This window comes from Mobula hypostoma, chromosome 12 (assembly GCF_963921235.1).
Source record: "Mobula hypostoma chromosome 12, sMobHyp1.1, whole genome shotgun sequence".
Classification (NCBI taxonomy): domain Eukaryota; kingdom Metazoa; phylum Chordata; class Chondrichthyes; order Myliobatiformes; family Myliobatidae; genus Mobula; species Mobula hypostoma.
This window is the reverse complement of record NC_086108.1, coordinates 116,833,696-116,859,754: the sequence shown is the minus strand read 5'-3', so window position 1 is coordinate 116,859,754 and position 26,059 is coordinate 116,833,696. Positions and strand designations below refer to the sequence as shown.

Genomic DNA, 26,059 nt, shown 5'->3' with positions numbered 1-26,059 from the left:
ATTCACCCATCACCCAATCACAGACACAGTACAGCCCCTTCCCTACCCATCACCTAATCACAGATCCAGTACAGCTCCTTCACTACCCATCACCCAATCACAGACCCAGTACAGCTCCTTCCCTACCCATCACCCAATCACAGACCCAGTACAGCCCCTTCCCTACCCATCACCCAATCACAGATCCAGTACAGCTCCTTCCCTACCCATCACTCAATCACAGACCCAGTACAGCCCCTTCCCTACCCATCACCCAATCACAGACACAGTATAGCCCCTACTCCTTCCATCTATCACCCAATCACAGACCCAGTACAGCCCCTTCCCTACCCATCACCTAATCACAGATCCAGTACAGCCCCTTCCCTACCCATCACCCAATCACAGATCCAGTACAGCCCCTTCCCTACCCATCACCCAATCACAGATCCAGTACAGCCCCTTCGCTACCCATCACCCAATCACAGACCCAGTGCAGATCCTACCCACCCATCACCCAATCGCAGAACCAGTACAGCCCCTACCCACCCATCACCCAATCACAGACCCAGTACAGCCCCTACCCATCCACCCATCACCCAATTACAGACCCAGTACAGCCCCTTCCCTACCCATCACCTAATCACAGATCCAGTACAGCCCCTTCCCTACCCATCACCCAATCACAGATCCAGTACAGCCCCTTCCCTACCCATCACCCAATCACAGATCCAGTACAGCCCCTTCCCTACCCATCACCCAATCACAGACACAGTATAGCCCCTACCCATCCATCACCCAATCACAGACCCAGTACAGCCCCTTCCCTACCCATCACCTAATCACAGATCCAGTACAGCCCCTTCCCTACCCATCACCGAATCACAGATCCAGTACAGCCCCTTCGCTACCCATCACCCAATCACAGATCCAGTACAGCTCCTTCCCTACCCATCACCCAATCACAGATCCAGTGCAGATCCTACCCACCCATCACCCAATCGCAGAACCAGTACAGCACCTACCTACCCATCACCCAATCACAGACCCAGTACAGCCCCTACCCATCCACCCATCACCCATTCACAAACCCAGTACAGCCACTACCCATCCACCCATCACCTAATCACAAACCCAGTCTGTACAGATGCCACCTACCACCTTTATCTTCTAATATAGTCGTCTTTGGCCCCATATACTAAGTGAACCAGCCTATCACATGGAAATGCCATCCTGGAGTCTACATAGATAACATCCACCTGTTTTCATTAGTTACCTCCTCAAAAATTCAGAATCAAATCAGCGAAGCAGGATTTTCCCCACACCAAACCACTCTGATTATCCTTGATCATTGCTGCCTTTCCAAATGTTCATAAACCCTATTCTACAGCATTATTTCTAATCATCCTCGTCCCACTGATGTAAGAATTACCAGTATGTAGTTACCTGGCCTATTGCCTGATGCTCTTCTTAAGTAAGCTTCAGCAATTCTAGTTATCTTGTGCTCCTGTCTCCCAGGACACTGCTGTGTACATTCACTCTACAGCTGTTTCTCATCCAACAACAATGCACAAATCTCTTCCCAGCCCTCTTCTCCCTTGCTTCCCATAGGATTCTGAGATAGATCTCACCCGACCCTGGTGATGTGTACACCTCTTCTACACCTTTCCCTTCCTGCTGACCTGCTCCAGATTGTGCATTTTCCACTTGAGTACAGATGAGCAGCACAGTGAATATCCTCCCCTCTCTGCTTTGAATGGTCAGACCCTTATCCTGAGGCAGGGAGACGAGACCTGTGTGCAATGCCCCTGGTGTGGTCTCATCCTTCCTGAGGCTGGGAGACCAGACTTGGATACAATACCCTGGCGTGGTCTTATCCTTCCTGATGCTGGGAGACCAGACTTGGATACAATACCCTGGTGTGGTCTTATCCTTCCTGAGGCTGGGAGACCAGATGTGGATACAATACCCTGGCGTGGTCTTATCCTTCCTGATGCTGGGAGACCAGACGTGGATACAATACCCTGGCGTGGTCTTATCCTTCCTGATGCTGGGAGACCAGACTTGGATACAATACCCTGGCGTGGTCTTATCCTTCCTGATGCTGGGAGACCAGACTTGGATACAATACCCTGGTGTGGTCTTATCCTTCCTGAGGCTGGGAGACCAGAGCAGATGCAATATTTCTGGAGAGGACTCAGTGGGACTCTGTGTAACTATTGGCAACAGCATATTTCCTGCACCATTTCCTATTGTGATTAGGGCCAAAGGGGCACTGGCAGCCTCACTGCTTGCTGAGGAATGTGGAGGTCACTGAGTGTAACCAACATTGGGATGAACATGGAACACTAGAGCACAGTACAGGCACTTCATCCCAGAATGTTTGCCAATCTCTTAAACCGCTCTAAGGAGAATCTCATCCTTCCCTCCCACATAGCCCTCCATTTTGCCATCATCCATGTACCTTCCTAAGTGTTTTATACGTGCCCGAAATGTATCTGCCTTTACCACCATAAGACCATAAGACAAAGGAGCAGAAGTCGGCCATTCGGCCCATCCAGTCTGCTCCACCATTTTATCATGAGCTGATCCATTCTCCCATTTAGTCCCACTCCCCCACCTTCTCACCATAACCTTTGATGCCCTGGCTACTCAGATACCTATCAATCTCTGCCTTAAATACACCCAATGACTTGGCCTCCACTGCCGCCCATGGCAACAAATTTCATAGATTCACCACCCTCTGGCTAAAAAAAATTTCTTCACATTTCTGTTCTGAATAGGCGCCCTTCAATCCTTAAGTCATCACCTCTCGTACTCGACCCCCCATCATGGGAAACAACTTTGCCACATCCACTCTATCCACGCCTTTCAACATTCAAAATGCTTCTATGAGGTCTCCCCTCATTCTTCTAACCTCCAAGGAATACAGTCCAAGAGCGGACAAACGTTCCTCATATGTTAACCCTCTCATTCCTGGAATCATTCTAGTGAATTTTCTCTATACCCTCTCCAACGTCAGCACATCCTTTCTTAAATAAGGAGACCAAAACTGCCACAGTACTCCAAGTGAGGTCTCACCAGCGCCTTATAGAGCCTCAACATCACATCCCTGCTCCTATACTCTATTCCTCTAGGAATGAATGCCAACATTGCATTCGCCTTCTTTACCACCGACTCAACCTGGAGGTTAACCTTAAGGGTATCCTGCACGAGGACTCCCAAGTCCTGTTGCATCTCAGAACTTTGAATTCTCTCCCCATTTAAAAAATAGTCTGCCCGTTTATTTCTTCTGCCAAAGTTCATAACCATACACTTTCCAACATTGTATTTCATTTGCCACTTCTTTGCCCATTCTTCCAATCTATCCAAGTCTCTCTGCAGACTGTTTCCTCAGCACTACCGGCCCCTCCATCTATCTTCGTATCGTCAGCAAACTTAGCCACAAAGCCACCTATTCCATAATCCGAATCGTTGATGTACAATGTAAAAAGGAGCGGCCCCAACACGGACCCCTGTGGAACACCACTGGTAACCGGCAGCCAACCAGAATAGGATCCCTTTATTCCCACTCTCTGTTTCCTGCCAATCAGTCAACGCTCTATCCACGTATGTAACTTTCCCGTAATTCCATGGGCTCTTATTTTGTTAAGTAGCCTCATGTGTGGCACCTTGTCTAAGGCCTTCTGAAAATCCAAATATACAACATCCACTGCATCTCCCTTGTCTAGCCTACTGGTAATTTCCTCAAAAAATTGTAATAGGTTTGTCAGGCAGGATTTTCCTTTAAGGAATCCATGCTGAGTTCTGCCTATCTTGTCATATGCCTCCAGTTACTCTGTAACCTCATCCTTGACAATCGACTCCAACAACTTCCCAACCACTAATGTCAAGCTAACAGGTCTATAATTTCCTTTTTGCTTCCTTGCCCCCTTCTTAAATAGCGGAGTGACATTTGCAATCTTCCAGTCCTCTGGAAGCATGCCAGAATCTATTGACTTTTGAAAGATCATCGCTAATGCCTCCGCAATCTCCACAGCTGTGCCCTCTCGTGTTTGCCATTTCAGCCTTGGGAATAAGCCTCTGACTATCCACATGATCAATACTTCTCATCACCTTATACACCTCTATCAGATCACCTCTCATCCTTCATCACTCCAAGGAGAAAAGGCCAATTTCACTCAACCTATTCTCATAAGCCACGCTCCTCAATCCAGGCAATATCCTTGTAAATCTCTTGTGCACCCTTTCTGTAGTTTCTACAACCTTCCTGTAGTGAGGTGATCAGAGCTGAGCACAGTACTCCAAGTGGGGTGTGACCAGGATCCTATACAACTGTAACATTACCTCTCGTCTCTTGAACTTAATCCCATGATTGATGAAGGCCAATACACCGTATGCCTTCTTAACTACCAAGTCAACCTGCACAGCTGCTTTGAGTGTCGTATGGACTCGGACTCCCTCTGATCCTTCACACTGTCAAGAGTCTTACCATTAATACTATATTCTGCCATCATATTTGACCTACCAAAATGAACCACCTCACACTTATCTGGATTGAACTCCATCTGCCGCTTCTCAGCCCAGTTTTGCATTCTATCAATGTCCCGCTGTAACCTCTGACAGCCCTCCACACTATCCACAACATCCCCAACCTTTCTGTCATCAGAAAATTTACTAACCCATCCCTCTACTTCCTCATCCAGGTCATTTATAAAAATCATGAAGAGAAGGGATCCCAGAACAGATCCCTGAGGCACACCACTGGTCACCAACCTCCATGCAGAATATGACCCATCTACAATCACTCTTTGCCTTCTGTGGGCAAGCCAATTCTGGATCCACAAAGCAAGATCCCCTTGGATACCATGCGTCCTTACTTTCTCAATGAGCCTTGCATGGGGTACCTTATCAAATGCCTTGCTGAAATCCATATACGCTACATCTACTGCTCTACCTTCATCAATGCTTTCAGTCACATCCTCAAAAAAGTCATTCAGGCTCGTAAGGCATGACTTGCCTTTGACAAAGCCATGCTGACAATTCCTAATCATATTATACCTCTCCAAATGTTCATAAATCTTACTTCTTAGGATCTTCGCCATCAACTGTCCAGGAGTCTCTTAAAAGACCCAATCGTATCCGCCTCCACCACCATCGCCAACAGCCCATTCCACACACTCACCACTCTGTGCATAAAAAAACTTACATCTGACATCTCCTCTGTACCGACTTCCAAGCACCTTAAAACTGTGTCCTCTCGTGCTAGCCATTTTAGCCCTGGGAAAAAGCTTCTGACTATCCACACGATCAATGCCTCTCATCATCTTATACACCTCTATCAGGTCACCTCTCATCCTCTGTCATCTCCAAGGGAAAAAGGCTAAGTTCATTCAACCTATTCTCATAAGGCATGCTCCCCAATCCAGGCAACATCCTTGTAAATCTCCTCTGCACCCTTTCTATGGTTTCCACATCCTTCCTGTAGTGAGGCGACTAGAACTGAGCACAGTACTCCAAGTGGGGTCTGACTAGGGTCCTATATAGCTTTAACATTACCTCTAGGCTCCTAAATTCAATTCCACGATTGATGAAGGCTAATACACTGTATGCCTTCTTAACCACAGAGTCAAACTGAACAGTTGCTTTGATCGTCCTATGGACTCGGACCCCAAGATCCCTCTGATCCTCCACACTGCCAAGAGTCTTACCATTAATACTATATTCTACCATCATATTGAACCTATCAAAATGAACCACCTCACACTTATCTGGGTTGAACTCCATCTGCCACTTCTCAGCTAAGTTTTGCATCCTATCAATGTCCCACTGTAACCTCTGACAGCCCTCCACACTATCCACAACACCCCCAACCTTTGTGTCATCAGCAAATGTACTGACCCATCCCTCCACTTCCTCATCCAGGTCATTTATAAAAATCACAAAGATTAGGGATCCCAGAACGGAACACTGAGGCACACCACTGGTCACCGGCCTCCATGCAGAATATGACCTGTCTACAACCACTTTTTGCCTTCTGTGGGCAAGCCAGTTCTGGATCCAAAAGCAAGATCCCCTTGGATCCCATGCCTCCTTCAGCATCATCGTCATCAGGTGCCGTGACCAGTTTGAGCTTTGACAGGCATAGCCCACACACTCCTGTTTCGAGTCAAGTGGATCAATTCATTGGTATTCATTTCCAGTTCTCTGGTTGCTGTCTCCATCATCATTTGTCTTTATCTTCCTGTTGCTTTCTTCCCTTCAATCTTTCAATTTTTCATGCCTCCTTACTTTCTCAATAAGCCTTGCATGGGGTACTTTGTCAAATGCCTTGCTGAAATCCATATACACAACATCTACTGCTCTTCCTTCCTCAAGGTGTTTAGTCACATCCTGAAAAAATTCAATTAGGCTCGTAAGGCACGACCTGCCTTTGACAAGGCCATGGTGACTATTCCTAATCATATTATACCTTCCCAAATGTTCATAAATCCTGCCTCTCAGGATCTTCTCCATCAACTTACCAACCAATACAGCCCAAGAGCTGACAGATGTTCCTCATACGGTAACCCTTTCAATCCTGGAATCTTTCTCGTGAATCTTCTCTGAACTCTCTCCAATGTCGGTATATTCTTTCTAAAATAAGGAACCCAAAACTGCACAGAATACTCCAAGTGTGGTCTCACGAGTGCCTAAAAGAGCCTCAACATCAGATCCCTGCTTTTATATTCTATACCTCTAGAAATGAATGCCAACATTGCATTTGCCTTCTTCACCACCGACTCAGCCTGGATGTTAACCTTTAGGGTAACCGCACAATGACTCCCAAGTCCCTTTGCATCTTGCATTTTGAATTCTCTCCCCATCTAAATAATAGTCTCATACATCAAAGTTGCTGGTGAACGCAGCAGGCCAGGCAGCATTTCTAGGAAGAGGTACAGTCGATGTTTCAGGCCGAGACCCTTCGTCGGGACTAACTGAAAGAAGAGCTAGTAAGAGATTTGAAAGTGGGAGCGGGAGGGGGAGATCCAAAATGATAGGAGAAGACAGGAGTGGGAGGGATGGAGCCAAGAGCTGGACAGGTGATTAGCAAAAGGGATATGAGAGGATCAAGGGACAAGAGGCCCAGGGAGAAGGAAAAGGGGGAGGTGGGGAGGAAAACCCAGAAGATGGGCAAGGGATATAGTCAGAGGGACAGAGGGAGAAAAAGGAGAGTGAGAGAAAGAATGTGTGTATATAAATAAATAACGGATGGGGTACGAGGGGGAGGTGGGGCATTAGCGGAAGTTAGAGAAGTCAATGTTAATGCCATCAGGTTGGAGGCTACCCAGATGGAATATAAGGTGTTGTTCCTCCAACCTGAGTGTGGCTTCATCTTTACAGTAGAGGAGGCCGTGGATAGACATGTCAGAATGGAAATGGGATGTGGAATTAAAATGTGTGGCCACTGGGAGATCTTGCTTTCTCTGGCGGACAGAGCGTAGGTGTTCAGCAAAATGATCTCCCAGCCTGCGTCGGGTCTTGCCAATATATAGAAGGCCACATCGGGAGCACCGGACGCAGTATATCACCCCAGCCGACTCACAGATGAAGTGTCGCTTCACCTGGAAGGACTGTCTGGGGCCCTGAATGGTAGTGAGGGAGGAAGTGTAAATAATAGTCTGCCTGTTTATTTCTTCCACCAAAGTGCATGACCATACACTTTCCAACATTGTATTTCATTTGCCACTTCTTTGCCCATTCCCCTAAACTATCTAAGTCTCTCTGCAGGCACTCTGTTTCCCCAACGCTACCTGCTCCTCCAACTATCTTTGTATTATCAGCAATTTTAGCCACAAGTCCATTAATTCCATTGTCCAAATCATTGACATACATCGTAAAAAGCTGCGGTCCCAACACCGACCCCTGTGGAACTCCACTGGTAACCGGCAGCCAGCCAGAATAGGATCTCTTTATTCCCACTCTGTGCCGATCAGCCAATTTTCCAGCCATGCTAGTAACTTCCCTGCAATCCCATGGGCTCTTATCTTGCTAAGCAGCCTCATGTGTGGTACCTTGTCAAAGGCCTTCTGAAAATCCAAGCACCCACATCCACTGTATTTACTTTGTCTACCCTGCTTGTAATTTCCTCAAAAAATTGCAGTAGGTTGGTCAGGCAGGATTTTCCTTTCAAGAAACCATACTGGCTTTGGCCTATCTTGTTTTGTGCCTCCAGATACACTGTAATCTCATCCCTAACTATTGGTTCCAGCAACTTCCCAACCATTGATGTCAGGCTAACAGGTCCATAGTTAGTTTCCTTCTGCAAGTTTTTATAAACTTCCTAATTCTCTACCTTCCCACTGGTTTTGGCTTCCTTGTATGCCTTCTCTTTTGCTTTTACTTTGGCTCTGACTTCACTTGTCAGCCATGCTAATATCCTTCTTCCATTTGAAAATTTCTTCCTATTTGGAATATATCTGTCTTGCACTTCCCTCAGTTTTCACAGAAGCTCCAGTCACTGCTGCTCTGCTGCCTTTCCTGCTTTGTGTCTCTTTCCAGTCAACCTCGGCCAGTTCCCCTCTCATGCCATTGTAATTTCCTTTATTCCACTGAAATGCAAACACGTTGGAATTTACTTTCTCCTTCTCAAATTTCACAGTGAACTCAATCATATTGTGATCACTGTTTCCTAAGGAATCCTTAACTTTAAGTTCTCTTATCACCTCCAGATCATTGCACAACACCCAATCCAGCACAGCCGATCCCCTAGTGGGCTCAACAACAAGATGCTCTAAAAAGCCATCGCTTAGACATTCTACAGATTCTCTTTCTTGAGGTCCAGAACTGGCCTAGTTTTCCCAATTCACATTCATGTTGAAATCCCCATCGATTATCATGATATTGCCCTTCCGACACACTTTTTCTATCTCCTGCTGTAATTTGTAATCCACATCCTAGCTGCTGTTTGGAGGCCTGTATACAACTGCCATTAGCGTCATTTTACCCTTGCCATTTCTTAACTCAACCCATAGAGACTGTACACCTTCCAATCCCATGTCCTCCCTTTCTAATGATATACTATTTCTTATACACAGGGCTACACCACCCCGTCTGCCTACTAACCTATCTTTCTGATATACCGTATATCCTTGGACATTCAGCTCCCAATGGCAGCCATTCTTTAGCCAAGTCTTAGAGATGGCCACAATGTCATACTTCCCAATCTGTAGCTGAATTTCAAGATCGTCCATTTCATTTCTAATGCTGCGTGCATCCAAATATAACATTTTCAGTCCAGTATTTGTTGCTTTCTGTTTTAACTGCACCTTGCATCTATTGCACTGTAACTCACCCCACTGGCTGTGATTATGTCTCATCTCCTGCCTATCCTTTCTATCATCTCTGTTGCACACTATCTTTGATTTACTTCTGTTTTCCCCCTTCCTCAGCCCTATCACTCTGGTTCCCATCCCCCTGCCAAATTAGTTTAAACCCTCCCGAACAGCCCAATCTGATTGAATTCATACTGTAATTTGAGAGGAAGAAGCATAACTCCCATGTATCAATATCGCAATGGAATAAAAGGAATTACAGAGGCATGAGAGAGGAGCTCGCCCAGGTGGATTGAAGGAGGATAGTGGTGAGCATGACCGCAGAGCAGAGATGGCTGAATTTACTGGCAATAGTTCGCAAGGCGCAGAATAGACACCTCCCACAGAAGTAATTCTCTAATGTCAGGGGTAGGCAACTATGGCTGACAAGGGAAGTTAAGGACTGCAGAAAAGCTAGAGAAAGGGCATATAAGGTAGCAAAAGTGAGTGGGAAGTTGGATGATTGGGAAGCTTTTAAAATTCAACAAAAGGCAACTAAAAAATCTATAAGAAGGGAGAAGATGAAATATGAGGGCAAACTAGACAATGAAAAAAAGCAGGATACTCGTACATAGCTTTTTCAGTTATATAAAGAGTAAAAGGGAGGTGATGCTGGGGAGATCATAATGCTAGTGAGGAAGCAGAAATGGCAGATGATCTTAATGGGTAATTTGCATCATTCTTCGCTGTGGAAGATACTAGCACTGTGACAGAGGTCCCTGAGTGTCAGGGAGCAGCAGTGAGTGCCATGCTATTACAAAGGAAAAGTGCTAGACAAACTCAAAGATATTACAGTGGATATGTCACCAGGGCCAGATGGACCACAACCCAGGATCCTGAGAGAGGTTGCTGAAGAGATAACAGATGCATTGCTCATGATCTTTCAAGAATTGCTTAAGTCTGGCATTGTCCCAGAGGACTGGAAGATTGCAAATGTCACTCCACTCTTTAAGAAGGGAGGAAGGCAAAAGAAAGGAAATTATACACCAGTTAATCTAACCTCAGTGGTTGGGAAAGTACTGGAGTCTATTATTAAGGATGAGGTTTCAGGCTACTTGGAGACTAATGATAAAATAAGTCAAAGTCTGCATGGTTTCTGTGAATGGAAATCTTGCCTGACAAATCTGTTGGAGTTCTTTAAGGAAGTAACAAGCAGGGTGGACAAAGGAGAGGCAGTGGATGTCATTTACTTGGATTTTCAGATGTCATTTGAGAAAGTGCCACACATGAGGCTGCTTAACAAGATAAAATCCTAGTGTTACAAGAAAGATCCTGCCATGGATAGATAAATAGCTGACAGCCAGGTGGAATAAAGGGGGCCTTTTCTAGTTGGCTGCCAGTGACTAGTGGTGTTCCTCAGGGGTCAGTATTGGGACCGCTACTTTTCACATTGTTTGTCAATGATTTAGATAGTGGAATTTATGGCTTTGAGGCAATGCTTGTGGATAATATAAAGATGGGTGGATGGTAGGTAGTGCCGAGGAAACAATGCGATTGCAGCAGGACATAGACAAATTGGAAGAATGGGCAAGAAAGTGGCAGATGGAATACAGTATTGCGAAATGCATTCTGTTAAAAGGAACAATTGTGAAGACTGTTGTCTAAATGAGGAGAAAATTCAAATATCAGAGTCCTGGTGCAAGACTCGCAGACTGTTAATTTACAGGTTGAGTCTGTGGTAAGGAAGGCAAATGCAATGTTGGGATTTATTTCAAGGGAAATAGAATATAAAAACAAGGAGATAATGCTGAGCCTTTATAAGGCACCAGTCAGGCCACACTTGGAGTATTGTCAACAGTTTTTGGCTACTTGTCTCAGAAAGAATGTATTGTCATTGGAGAGAGTCCAGAGAAGGTTCACAACGAGGTTTCTAGGAATAAAGGGGTTACCATATGAGTGCGTTTGGCAGCTTTGTGCCTGTACTCACTGGAATTTAGAAGGATTAGAAGATTGCGTGGGGATCGCATTGAAACCTACCAAATGTTGAATGGACTAGATAGGATGGATGTGGAGAGGATGTTTTCTGGGGGTATCCAGGACTAGAGGGCACAGCCTCAAAATTGAGGGGTGACCTTTCAGATCAGAAGTAAGGAGGAATTTTTTAGCCAAAGAGTTGTGAATATGTGGAATGCTCTGCCACAGATTGTGGTGGAGGCCAAATCCATGGGTATATTTAAACCAGAAGTTGGTAGATTCCTGATTGGTTGGGGCATCAAGGGATATGGTGAGAGGGCAGGTGTGTAGGCTTTAATGGGATCTGGAATCAGTCACAATGAAATGGGAGAGCAGACTGAATGGGCTGAATGGCCTAATTCTGCTCCTATGTTTTATGGTCTTAATATGTGGATAGACACAGACTGATTGGGGGTAGCCAACGTGGTTTTGTGCGTGGTAAGTCATTTCTAAGAAATTTTGTACAGTTTTTGAGGAGCTTATCAGGAAAATTGATGAAAGCAAGAGATGTTGTCTACATGGAATTTAGCAAGACCTTTGACAAGGTCCCGCATGGGGGGCTGGTCAAGGAGGTTCAGTTGCTTGCCATTCAAGATGAGGAAGTAAATTGAATTAGACATTGGCTTTGTGGGAGAAGCCAGAGAGTGGTCATAGAAGGTTGCCTCTCTGACTGGAGGCCTGTGACTAGTAGAATACCGCAGGGATCAGTGCTGGGTACTTCGTTGTTTGTCATCTATATCAACAATCTAGATGATAATGTGGTTAACTAGATGAGCAAATTTGCTGATGACACGAAGATTGAAGTGGTGAGTGAAGAAGACAGGAGATAGAATGTTATGTTGAAAATGAATAGGACATTGGTGAAGCCTAACCTGGAGTATTTTGGTCACCTTCTTAGAGGAAAGATGTTAAAAAGATTGAAAAAATTTACAAGGATGCGATCAGGACTTGAGAACCTGAGTTATATGGAAGGTTGAATAGGTTAGCAAATTATCCCAAGAGCATAGTAAATTTATTATCAATGTCCATAGACTGTATAAGAACATAAGAAATAGGAGCAGGAGTAGGCTTTCTGGCCTGTCGAGCCTGCTCCACCATTCAATAACATCATGGCTGATCTGGCGATGGACTCATCTCCACCTACCTGCCTTTTCCCCATCTGCAAAAATCGATTCAACTTTATCTTAAATATATTCACTGAGGTAGCCTCCACTGTTTCATTGGGTGGAGAATTCCACAAATTCACCACTCTCTGGGACAAGTATGTCACCATATACAACCCTGAGATTTGTCTTCTTGTGGGAAAACAGAGTGTCTAAGAATTGTTGAAAGCAGGCTTTTTCCACTGAGGTTGGCTGAGATTACTAGAGGTCATGGGTTGGGTTGAAAGGTGAAATGTTTAAGGGGAACATGAAGGCGAGATCTTCACTCGAGATGGTGAGAGGTGTGAAATGAGCTGCTAGCAGGTTTGATTTCAACACTTAAGATAAATTTGGATGAAGGGAGAGATATAGAGGGCAATAGGTGGGAGCAGGTTGATGGGACTAGGCAGAAACTGCTTAGTAAGCTGAAAGGTCTGAAGGTAGCTAAGTCACCTGAACCAGATGGTCTACATTCCAGGGTTATGAAAGGGGTAGTTGAAGAGATTGTGGAGACATTAGTAATGATCTTTCAACAATAATTAGATTCTGGATAGTTCTGAAGAACTGGAAAATTGCAAATGTCACACCATTCTTCAAGAGGGGAGGGAGGCAAAAAAAAATGAAATTATAGGCTGGTTAGGCTGACGTCAGTGGTTGGGAAGATGTTTGACTGTATATTAAGGATGAGGTTTTGAGGTACTTGGAGGCACATGATAAAATAGGCTAAAATCAGTGGTTTTCTTAAGGGTAAATCATGCCTGACAAATCTGTTGGAATTCTTTGAGAAAATACCAGGTAGGATAGATAAAGGACCTCCAAGAGGACACAACCTTATCATTGGGTTTGGAAGCTTGCATGCCTCAATGAGCTATGTTGGCTTTATGCTTTGACTCTTGGTAGGGTAACCCATGCCAAACAGATCAAAGGGTAGAGGCCAGACTAAGAGTGGTCCATTGGTCCTCCAGGGTCAGGGGTTCAGCTCAGTGCTAACAACCATGACTGGTAAAACAGAATTTTTACTGAAACAGCAATGAAAAATATTTCTGCATCTGAGTGTGACGGTAGTCCTGAGTCTCCTGCTGGGACTTGCCTGACTGACAGTAGTGAAAACCAAGAGGAAGCGGCATGATGAAGGAAGCCTTGAGCACTGTCAGAGATGGAAGAGCTTCATTGCTGCCCTAAACACCAGTGGCATGATGGGCAGAAAGTAACAGATAAAGGAGAATCAGTGGATGTTGTGGACTTGGATTTTCAGAAGACTGTTGACAAGGTGCCACATATGAGACTGCTTAATAAGATAAGAGCCCGTGGTATTAAAGGAGATGTGTTGGGCAGGTGTTATAAAAGAGATGTCTGGGGTGGAGGGGGGGTGGGGGTAATGGAGATGTAAGCAGATTAATGGTTCAAGCAGACTAGATGGACCAAAGGGCCTGTTTCTATGCTGTAGTGTTCTATGAATCCTTGACTCTGTCCTTCTGCAGACATTCTGCTTCCTCAATACTACCTGTCCCTCCACTTATCTTTGTATCATCTCAAACTTGGCCACAAAGCCATGAATTCCATCATCCAAATCTTTAATATATAACGTGAAAAGAAGTGGTTCCAACACTGATCCCACTGGTCACCGGTAGCCAACCAGAAAAGGCCACCTTTGCTCCCACTCCAACTTCTCCCTAGTAATAGCAACAACTCTCTTCTGCCTCCTGGCACTCTAGAATTTCTGGCATTCTACTAGTGTCTTCCACAGTGAAAATGGGTGTAAAGTTCCCCTGTCATTTCTCTGTTCCCTGTTATTACCTCACTAGCATAATTCTCCAGCAGTCTGACATCTGCTCTAGTTTCTGTTTTACATCAGAAGAAATTTTTGGTATTCTCTTAGATATTATTGGCTATTTTCCCTTCATATTTCTCCTTATGGCTTTTTTAGTTGCCTTCTGTTGTTTTTAAAAGCTTCCCAATCCTCTAACTTCCCACTGATTTTTGCTCTATTGTTTGTCCCTTTTTTTGTTTTTATGCTCTTTTTGACTTCCCTTGCCAGCCACAGTTTTGCCATACCACCTTTAGAAATCTTTGGGATGTTTCGAACCTATGCCTTCTGAATTATCCTCAGAACCTCCAGCCAATGCTGTTGTACTATCATTCCTGCTAATGTCCACTTCCAGCCTTTGGCCAACTCCTCTCTCATGCCTTTGTGATTCCCTTTCTTCCACTGATATGCTGACTTTAGCTTCTCCCTCTTAGTCTGCAGGGTGAATTCTGCCATATTATTACTGTATACAAGCATTACACCAGCTTTTGGATTTAACTTTCTCTCCAGGGCCCACGAGGAGGTCGAGGTCCAAGAGGTCCCACTGGGAAACCTGGAGCAAAGGTAATTCTTGAAACAGCTTGTCCGATCCGAGGGTTGGATGGGAGGGACCCCAGGAACACTCTCATGATCCTATTCTCTCTGTTCACAGGGAACATCGGGCAACGACGGGCCCCCGGGAACTCCTGGGGAAAGGGTGAGTGATTGAGGCAGTGGCCCCACCCTTGGAACTTGGTGAGATGGTGGTCCAGGGAATTGGGGAGGAGGTGGAACATGAGCAGCATGGCGTAGACATCAGCTCTTCAGGTCATCTCCTGATGGACTTCACACTCCTCTGTCTGGGGCCGGGGGGGGGGGGTGGATGGAATGGACAGCCAGGGAGTGTGAGGGGAGGTGCAGGTGTTTTGGAAGGGAGTAGGGGGTGAAGGGTGAGGGGATAGGTACAGGGGGAGTGTGTGGAGGGGTACCAGGGGAGGGAGAAGGATGTGGTGGGTGTTCAAGGGCAGGTGAGTACAGGGATTGGATTGCCTGTTGGGGAAAGTATGGGGGGAGGTTTTGGGGTGGGTGTGGGGGTCTGATCTCATTGTTGGCTCTATGTTTTAGGGACCACAAGGACCCCAGGGGCCAGTCGGATTTCCAGGACTGAAGGGGCCACCTGTAAGTAACTTCTTGGGGGCATCATCTCCTCACCTCCTGCCCTAGAAACCACCACTCACCCCATCGCCTGATGGGGTCAAAGCCTCCCCCGCAGCCAATGAGATCAAACTCGCCTGATGCAGAGAAAGGTCCCATTCACTTTCTGACCATGTCCCAGAGGGCAATTCTCTGGCACCTACACTTTCCCACCCTCACTCTCCTCTTCACCATTCCCCTGCCCTCCTTGTCTTCTCCTTTCCCTTCCCTTTCCTCTTCACCCCCTCACTATACTCTCTCCTTTCTACCTCCTCTAGACTCCCACCTCACCATGTACAGTCAACTCAGCCCTCTCCCCTCCACTCTCCTTTCCCCATAAAGTAATGCCCCAATCAGTAAACCTTCTCCCCATTCTGTAAACTCTCCCCTCCTCCCTTCTTCACTCCCCTCTTTCTCTGATCTCGTTCCTCTCCCCGTCTTCACTCCCCTTTTTCTCCGATCTCTATTGTTCCCCTATACAGTAACCTCTCTCCTTCTCCTCTCCACTCCCCTCTTTCTCCGATATCCATTCCTCTCCCCTCCTCCTTCTCCACTCCCCCTTTCTCTGATCTCCGTTCCTCTCCCCCATATAGTAACCTCCCCTCCTTCCTTCTCTCCATTCCCACCTTTCTCTGATCTCTGTTCCTCTCCCCCATACAGTACCCTCTCCCCTTCTCCCTTCTCGCCATTCCCCTTTTTTCTTTAATCGCCATTCCCCTCTCACTGTACAATACCTATCCCCTGTGCAGTAACCTCTACGTACAGTAACCTCTTCCTCGTGCAGTACCCCTCACCCACATAATAACATCTCTCTGCTCTCTGCAGGGTCCAGCGGGTAAAGATGGACTTCCCGGCCATCCCGGTCAGCGGGGAGAGACGGTGAGTGAACTATTGTGGGTGCTTGTTCTGGTCGTGGTGGGAAAAGGTTCCATAAGGTAGGCTGGTCCAGAAGGTTACATCACGAGCTTCCAGCAGAATTGGTTGAGGCAGGTTCGATGTTGTCGTTTAAAGTTAAATTGGGTAGATATATGGACAGGAAAGGAATAGAGGGTTATGGGCTGAGTGCAGGTCGGTGGGACTAGGTGAGAGTAAGAGTTCGGCATGGACTTGAAGGGCCGAGATGGCCTATTTCCATGCTGTAATTGTTATATGGTTATCACAAGGTCTAAGGCTTCTCGGCCAACTGGCTTGGAGACAAAGGAGGTAGAGGGGGATTGGTGGTGTGGTGCATATTGGAATGGGATTCTGTAGGTCAGGGGTCCCCAACCTATTCTGCACCATGGACCGGTTTAATATTGACAATATTCTTGCGGACCAGTGGACCCGGGGGTGGGGTGGTGTCCAAGTAGGGTTAAACTCACCTCAACATGTATTTTACAGTTAGGGTTGCCAACTTTCTCACTCCCAAATAAGGGACGAAAGTAGCAGTCAAATCCCGGGATACTTTACCCCAGGAAAGACTACCATGACCATGAAACCTTGCACAGGCACCTGTGTGCGCATGCGTGACGTGCACATGTGATGTGCGCATGCACTTACGTGCCGATATACCCCCCCACAAATCAGTTTTGCTTTCATGTTCCCAACTATACTGTACATATATTATTTCTACTTTATATAGGCTGTGTATTTATCATATCATTCTTGCTTTTACTGTATGTTAGTATTATTTATTTTCAGTTTTATGTGTTATTTGGTATGATTTGTTAGGTTATTTTTTGGATCTGGAAACGCTCAAAAATGTTTCCCATATAAATTAATGGTAATTGTTTCTTTGCTTCACGTCATTTCGGCACGAAAGGTTTCGTAGGAACGCTCTACCTTAGCAGAGGAAATACGGGACAAACCAATTTAGCCCAATATACGGGATGTCCCGGCAAATACGGGACAGTTGGCAACCCTATGTTCAAGTTCAACAGTGTGTGACAGGGAATGAGGAAAGGTGCAGCTGACTCATATAATTTCCTCACGGCCTGGTAGCGCATTCTTTGCGGCCCAGTACCGGTCTGCAGCCTGGTGGCTGGGGACCGCTGCTGTATGTACTGCTGCTGGGACTAATGATTAGGACATAAAGGCATGTGCTGACTGTGAAGTATGCAGACAACTTGAAGATTTGTGGAATCCAATATTGAAGATGGAAGTGTAAGGATACAGGTGAACACAGATCAGCTCTCAAGGTGCACATGATAATAAATGTATCAGCCGGAGGGATGGTGCAGTGGCGGGGGAAGTAAAACACACTGGGATGACAAATTCCAGTAAGGCTGAGTCAGTGGCAGAGATCTTGGGAGTGTAGTTCTTATACAAGGCTCACTGAGAATGACAGAGACCTCCAAGTATGCAAGTCCACGGCTCTTTGAGAGTGACAGGAACACCTCAGTGTGCAGGTCCACAGCTCGCTTAGAGCGACAGGGAGCCCCATGGTGTGTGTCCCCTGCTCACTTATAGTGACAGGGACCTCTTAGTGTGCAAGTCCACTCTCCCTGAGAGTGACGAGGACCCCTCAGTGTCTAAATTGATCTCTCTTGGAGAGAGACATGAACTTCTGAGTGTGCAAGTCCATAGCTCTCTAAGAGTGACAGCGACCTAGTGTGCAAGTCACAGTTCACTGAGAGTTACAAGCACCGCCTCGAGTGCAAGTCCACAGTTTGCTGTGAGTGACAGGAAATACCTAGTGTGCAAAGCCACTGCTCTCTAACTGTGACATGGACTTCCTAGTGTGCAAATCCACAGCTCGCTGAGAGTGACAGGGACATCCTAGTATTCACTTCCATTGCTCTCTGTGTGTGACAGAGTCTTTCTAGTGTTCGAATCCACATCTCTCCGAAAGTGACAGGGACCTCCTAGTCTGCAAGTCCACAGCTCTCTGAGAGTTACAAGCACCACCTCATGTGCAAGTCAAGTCCACAGTTCGCTGAGAGTGACAGAGATCACCTAGTGTGCAAACCTACATCTCTCTGAGAATGACAGGGTCCCCCTAGTGTGCATATCTACAACTCTCTGAGAGTGACGGGATGCTGCTTGTGTGCATGAACACAGCTCTGTGAGGGTGACAGTGTCGATGGTCCTTTGAGAGTGAGACGGACCTCATAGTGTGCGCCCATAGCCTGCTTAGAGTGACAGGGACATCCTAGTGCACAGGTCCACCATTCTCTGTTAGTGACAAGGACTTCATAGTGTGCAAGTCCACAGCCCACTGAGAGTGACAGGGACAACATATACATTAATTTTGTTTGTCATATACATTAATGATCTGGACGATGGGGTGGTAAATTGGATCAGTAAGTATGCAGATGATACTAAGAAAGGTGGAGTTGTGGATAATGAAGTGGGTTTTCAAAGCTTGCAGAGAGATTTAGGCCAGTTAGAAGAGTGGGCTGAAAGATGGCAGATGGAGTTTAATGCTGGTAAATGTGAGGTGGTACATTTTGGTAGGACCAATCAAAATAGGACATACATGGTAAATGGTAGGGCACTGAAGAATGTGGTAGAACAGAGGGATCTAGGAATAATGGTGCATAGTTCCCTAAAGGTGGAATCTCATGTGGATAGGGTGGTGAAGAAATCTTTTGGTATGCTAGGTCTTTATTCTTTGGAGCGTAGAAGGTTGAGGGGGGACTTGATAGAGGTATTTAAAATTATGAGGGGGATAGATAGAGTTGATGTGGATAGGCTTTTTCCATTGAGAGTAGGGGAGATTCAAACAAGAGGACATGAATTGAGAGTTAAGGGGCAAAAGTTTAAGGGTAACACGAGGGGGAACTTCTTTACTCAGAGAGTGGTAGCTGTGTAAAATGTGCTTCCAGTAGAAGTGCTAGAGGCAGGTTCGATTTTGTCATTTAAAAAAAAATGGATAGGTATACGGACAGGAATGGAATGGAGGGTTATGGGCTGAGTGCAGGTAGATGAGACTAAGTGAGAGTAAGCGTTCGGCACAGACTAGAAGGAGCGAGATGGCCTGTTTCCATGCTGTAATTGTTATATGGCTATATGATCCTAGTATTCACTTCGATTGCTGTGCTGGGACCTCCATGTCTGCAAATCCACAGCTCGCTGAGAGTGACCAAGGCCTCTTAGTGTGCAAGTACACTGCTCTCTGAGAGTGACAGGAACCTCCTGGTGTGCAAGTCCACATCTCTCTGAGAGTACTGGGACCTCTTAGTGTGCAAGTACTAAGGTGTGTCAGAAAGGCAATGTAATGATAATCGTTGGGGATTTTAACATGAAAGTGGATTTGGAAAACCAGGTCAGTACTGGACCTCAAGAGAGAATTTGTAGAATGTCTAAGGGATGGCTTTTTAGAACAGCTTGTCATTGAGCCCACTAGGGGATCGGCTGTGCTGGATTGGGTGTTGTGCAATGATCCGGAGGTGATAAGAGAGCTTAAGGAACCATTAGGGAACAATGATTGAGTTCACATTGAAATTTGAGAGAGAAAAAATAAAATCCAATGTGTTGGTATTTCAGTGGAATAAAGGAAATGAGAGGAGAACTGGCCGAAGTTGACTGGAAAGGGACATTTGCAGGAAAGGCAGCAGAGCAGCAATGGCTGGAGTTTCTGTGAAAAATGAGCGAAGTGCAAGACAGATATATCCCTAATAAGAAGAAATTTTCGAAGTGAAGAAGAACACTACCGTGACAAGTGAAGTCAGAGCCAAAGTAAAAGCAAAAGAGAAGGCATACTAGGAAGCCAGAGTTAGTGGGAAGATAGAGGATTGGGGAGCTTTTAAGAACTTGCAGAAGGAAACGGAGAAGGTCATTTGGAAGGAAAAGATGAATTATGAGAGGAAGCTGGCGATGAATATCAAAGAAGGTACTAAAAGCTTTTTTAAGTATATAAAGGGTAAAAGAGAGTCGCGGGTAGATACAGGACCAATACAAAATGACGCTGGAGATAATTGTAATCAGAGATGCAGAGATGGCATAGGAACTGAATACGTATTTTGCATCAGTCTTCACATTGGAAGACATCTACAGTAGACCGCACATTCAGGAGTGTCAGGGAAGTGAAGTTTGTGCAGTGAAAATTACAACTGAGAAGGTGCTCAGGAAGCTTAATGGTCTGAGGGTGGATAAATCTCCTGGACCAGATGGAATGCACCCTCAGGTTCTGAAGGAAGTAGCTGAAGAGATTGCGGAGGCATTAATGATAATCATTCAAGAATCGATAGATTCTGGCATTGCACTGGATGACTGGAAAATTGCAAATGTTACTCCACTATTTAAGAAGGGTAGGAGGCAGCAGAAAGGAAACTATAGACCTGTTAGCCTGACATCAGTGGTTGGGAAGTTGCTGGAATAGATTGTTGGGGATGATATTACAGAGTACCTGGAGGCACATGACAACATAGGCCAACGTCAGTATGGTTTCCTGAAATCCTACTGCAATTCTTTCAGGAAATTACAAGCAGCATAGACAAAGGAGATGTAGTAGACATGGTGTACTTGGATTTTCTGAAGGCCTTTGACAAGGTTCCACACATGAGACTGCTTAGCAAGATAAGAGCCCATGGAATTACAGACGAGTTACTAGCGTGAGTGGAGCATTAACTGGTCAGCAGAAAACAGACAGTGAGAATAAACAGATCCTATTCTGGCTGGCTGCCAGTTACCAATGGAGTTCCACAGGGGTCGGTGTTGGGACCGCTGCTTTTTACGATGTATGTCAATGATTTGGACTATGGTATTAATGGATTTGTGGTTAAATTTGCCAATCATACAAAGATAGGTGCAGAAGCGGGTAGTGTTGAGGAAACAGAGAGCCTGCAGAGAGACTTAGCTAGTTTAGGAGAATGGGCAAAGAAGAGACAAATGAAATACAATGTTAGAAAGTGTTTGGTCATGCACTTTGGTGGAAGAAATAAATATACAGACTATTATTTAGATGGGGAGAGAATTCAAAATGCAGAGATGCAAAGGGACTTGGGAGTGGTTGTGCAAGATACCCTAAAGGTTAACCTCCAGGTTGAGTCGGTTGTGAAGAAGGCGAATGCAATGTTGGCATTCATTTCTAGAGGTATAGAATATAAGAGCAGGGATGTGATGTTGAGGCTCTATAAGGCACTCGTGAGACCACACTTGGAGTATTGTGTGCAGATTTGGGCTCCTTATTTCAGAAGGGATATACTGACATTGGAGAGGGTTCAGAGAAGATTCACAAGAATGATTCCAGGAATGAAAGGGTTACTGTATGAGGAACATCTGGCAGCTCTTGGACTGTATTCCCTGGAGTTCAGGAGAATGAGGGGGGATTTCATAGAAACATTCTGAATGTTAAAAGGCCTGAACAGATTAGATATGACAAAGTTATTTCCCATGGTAGGGGAGTCTAAGACAAGAGGGCACGACTTCAGGATTGAAGGACGTCCTTTTAGAATTGAGATGTGGAGAAATTACTTTAGTCAGAGGGTGGTAGATCTGTGGACTTTGTTGCCATGAGCAGCTGTGGAGGCCAAGTCATTGGGTGTATCTAAGGGAGAGATAGACAGGTTCTTGATTAGCCAGGACATCAAAGGTTATGGGGTGAAGGCAGGGGAGTGGGGATGACTGGAGGAGTTGAATCAGCCCATGATTGAATGGCGGAGCAGACTCGATGGGCTGAATGGCCTACTTCTGCTCCTACATCTTATGGTCTTCTTGTCTCTCTGAGAGTGACAAGAACCTCTTATATGCTAACAACAGGAATTCTGCAGATGCTGGAAATTCAAGCAACACACATCAAAGTTGCTGGTGAACGCAGCAGGCCAGGCAGCATCTATAGGAAGAGGCGCAGTCGACGTTTCAGGCCGAGACCCTTCGGGGTCTCGGCCTGAAACGTCGACTGCGCCTCTTCCTATAGATGCTGCCTGGCCTGCTGCGTTCACCAGCAACTTTGATGTGTGTTACCTCTTATATGCTAATCTTCAGTTCATAGCTTGACAGAAACATCCTAGTGTGTATATCTACAACTCTCTGAGAGTGACAGGATGCTGCTTCTGTGCACAAACACCGCTCTGTGAGAGTGACAGGCACTTCCTAGTGTGCAGATCAATAGCTTTCTGGGAGTGACAGGAATCTCAGTGTGAAAATTCACCACTCCTGAGAGTGAAAGGGACCTCCTAGTGTGCAAGATTACAGATCTCTGAGAGTGACCGGAACTTCCTAATGTGCAAGTACACACCTGTCTGAGAGTGTCAGTGACCTGTTTGTGTTGAAGTCCACAGCCGTCTGAGAGTGACAAGGAACTCCTAGTGTGCAAGTTCACAGCTGTCTGAGAGTGAAAGGGACCTCCTAGTGTGCAAAACAATAGCTGTTTGGGAGTGACAGGAACATCTAGGTAACCAGCTGTAGAAAACGGTATTTTGACCACACGTAGAATTCAGGCTACAGCTTTGGTGGCCACACAACACAGAGCTTTTGTTTGAACAGAGCAACTGGAGATCTGTCCCCTGCAGTACGGTAACCTAGTGTTCCACAGCAATAGAGCCATCCTCATCTGTACAGTTCCACAGGGTTATAGAGTGATGGTCCAGCCCCACCGGTACCGTACCCCGGTGTTATACAGTGACAGACCCATCCCCACCGGTGCCGTACCCCGGTGTTATACAGTGACAGACCCATCCCCACCGGTACTGTACCCCGGTGTTATACAGTGGCAGACCCATCCCCACCGGTACTGTACCCCGGTGTTATACAGTGACAGACCCGTCCCCACCGGTACCGTACCCCGGTGTCACACAGACAGACCCATCCCTACCGGTAGTATAGTGTACCCCGGTGTCATTATACACCAGTCATTGAAAGTGGGCATGTAGGTACAGCAGGCGGTGAAAAAGGCGAACGGTATGCTGGCATTTATAGCGAGAGGATTCGAGTACAGGAGCAGGGAGGTACTACTGCAGTTGTACAAGGCCTTGGTGAGACCACACCTGGAGTATTGTGTGCAGTTTTGGTCCCCTAATCTGAGGAAAGACATCTTTGCCATAGAGGGAGTACAAAGAAGGTTCACCAGATTGATTCCTGGGATGGCAGGACTTTCATATGAAGAAAGACTGGATGAACTGGGCTTGTACTCGTTGGAATTTAGAAGATTGAGGGGGAATCTGATTGAAACGTATAAGATCCTAAAGGGATTGGACAGGCTAGATGCGGGAAGATTGTTCCCGATGTTGGGGAGGTCCAGAACGAGGGGTCACAGTTTGAGGATAGAGGGGAAGCCTTTTAGGACCGAGATTAGGAAAAACTTCTTCACACAGCGAGTGGTGAATCTGTGGAATTCTCTGCCACAGCAAACTGTTGAGGCCAGTTCATTGGCTATGTTTAAGAGGGAGTTAGATATGGCCCTTGTGGCTACAGGGGTCAGGGGGTATGGAGGGAAGGCTGGGTTCTGAGTTGGATGATCAGCCATGATCATAATAAATGGCGGTGCAGGCTCGAAGGGCCGAATGGCCTACTCCTGCACCTATTTTCTATGTTTCCATGTTTCTATGTTATACAGTGACAGACCCGTCCCCACCGGTACTGTACCCCTGTGTCACACAGCGACAGACCCATCCCCACTGGTACTGTACCCCAGTGTTGTGCAGTGACAGACCCATCCTCACCGGTATTGTATCCCGGTGTTATACAGTGACAGAACCGTCCCCACCAGTACCGTACCCCAGTGCTATACAGTGACAGACCCTTCCCCACTGGTACCGTAACCCAGTGTATACAGAGAGAGATCCATTCCCAATGGTACTGTCCCTGTTTTACCATGACAGACATCCCCACCAGTTCTGCATCCCAGTGTTATATAGTGACAGACCCATCCCCATCAGTAATGTACCCTGGAGTTTTACAACGACAGACACATCCTCACTAGGTAATTTTCTCTGGTATTATACAGTAAAACACCCGTCCCCACCGGTATTTCACCCCAGTGTTATACAGTGACAGAGCCCTCCTTGACAAATCTGTCCCCAGTGTTATATGTTGACAACCCTGTCCCCACCTGTACTGTACCCTGGTGTTATGCATTGACAAAGGCATCCCCAGTGTCAGTGCCTGTTGACATCACATTGTATACAATTGCGGTGTCTCTGACCCACTTACGTTTTGGGACTTGTTGACCTTTGAACATCAGTGATCTTTGTTATTTCTTTCCTCAGGGTTTCCAAGGGAAGACTGGCCCACCAGGTCCAGGAGGTGTTGTGGGACCCCAGGTGCGTCCCTGACCTTTGTGGGATGTGTGTGGGTGTGTTTATATGGTTGTTGGAATTTGCAGGATTGTGTGAAAGAATTTGTGCTCAGTATGTGAGAGAATCCATGTGTGATTGTGGAAATGCGTCTGTGGGAGTGTCTGTGCTCAGTGTGGGAGTATCAATGCAGAGTTTTGTGTGTCAGGGATTGTGTGGTTATGTAACCATGTGTAGAGTGGTGTTGGATCCCACTGGAAGAAGGGACAAGTGATCTGTATCAAGCATCTTGGATACGCTTTTGTTCCGATTTTCCCCATCTTCTCTTGGCTCCTTACCAGTATTCGATCCCTACACTATGGATACACTTTGGTTCCGATTTTCCCAGTATCTGATCCCTACACAATGGATACGCTTTCATTCCGATTTTCCCCATCATCTCTCGGCTCCTTACCAGTATCTGGTCCCTACGCTAAGGATACACTTTCGTTCCGATTTTCCCCATCATCTCTCAGCTCCTTACCAGTATTTGATCCCTACACTATGGATACACTTTCATTCCGATTTTCCCAGTATCCGATCCCTACACGATGGATACACTTTCGCTCCGGTTTTCCCCATTATCTCTCGGCTCCTTACCGGTATCCAATCCTACACTATGTGGTAATGCGGATCTGGCCTTGCAGAGAAAGGTGTTACCAACCCTGGGAACAGGCTGGTTGGCTCAGCTTTTCCATGCTGACTATCACCCCACCATTCCCAGTGACCAGAACCTGCCTCAAGATCCCGTTCCCACAGGTCCACAGCATTCCCTGAACATTTCCCAGATGGATCTCTGCAATGTGTCACTGGCCAGGATCTGATGATGCTTGTCTGACTGTTCCCTGCTCATCTCACAGGGACCCACGGGAGAGACTGGTCCCATGGGTGAGAGGGGACATCCTGGTCCCCCTGGCCCTCCAGGAGAACAAGGGCTGCCAGGAGCTGCAGGGAAGGAAGGAGCCAAGGTGAGTGTGATTGGAATCCCCATTCTTGTCCAGGATGGGACCCTGCCCCATCCTCTCTCAGCAGTGTTGGGCCACCAGGAGTCCAGGCACCAGCCTGCTGTCAACTCTAGTTCCAGGCTTTGAGGAGAGGGACTAGGCCCAGGTAATTGTGACTAGATGGTGGGAATTGTATGGAGTTGGGGAGAGTTCAAGCAGAGACCCAGCCTGCTGTCAACTCTAGTTCCGGGCTTTGAGGAGAGGGACTAGGCCCAGGTAATTGTGACTTGATGATGAGAATTGGATGAAGTTGTGGAGAGTTCAAGCAGAGACCCCGGGCCTTGGGTGAGGAGAATTCCCAGGTCTATGGTGGGGGGGTGGGGGAATTCCTGTGGAAGGAGATTCCCAGGTCTATGGCAGGGTGCGGAAATTCTTGAGGGAGGAGATTCCCAGGTCTATGGCGGGGTGGGGGGAATCCTGAGGGAGGAGATTCCCAGGTCTATGGGGCGGGGGG

The 26,059-nt window shown here is 46.4% G+C and overlaps 1 protein-coding gene across 2 annotated transcripts in view; it reads left to right on the top strand.

Moving 5' to 3' along the window:
* Positions 1-26,059, top strand: part of col11a1a (collagen, type XI, alpha 1a) — a 605,254-nt gene that overhangs the window by 432,044 nt on the left and 147,151 nt on the right. For both annotated transcript variants that reach the window (XM_063064825.1, XM_063064824.1), the window contains 6 exons: positions 14,745-14,798; positions 14,887-14,931; positions 15,339-15,392; positions 16,233-16,286; positions 24,536-24,589; positions 25,462-25,569. In XM_063064825.1, coding sequence (XP_062920895.1) covers positions 14,745-14,798; positions 14,887-14,931; positions 15,339-15,392; positions 16,233-16,286; positions 24,536-24,589; positions 25,462-25,569 — 369 coding nt within the window. The remainder of the gene's footprint in view (positions 1-14,744; positions 14,799-14,886; positions 14,932-15,338; positions 15,393-16,232; positions 16,287-24,535; positions 24,590-25,461; positions 25,570-26,059) is intronic.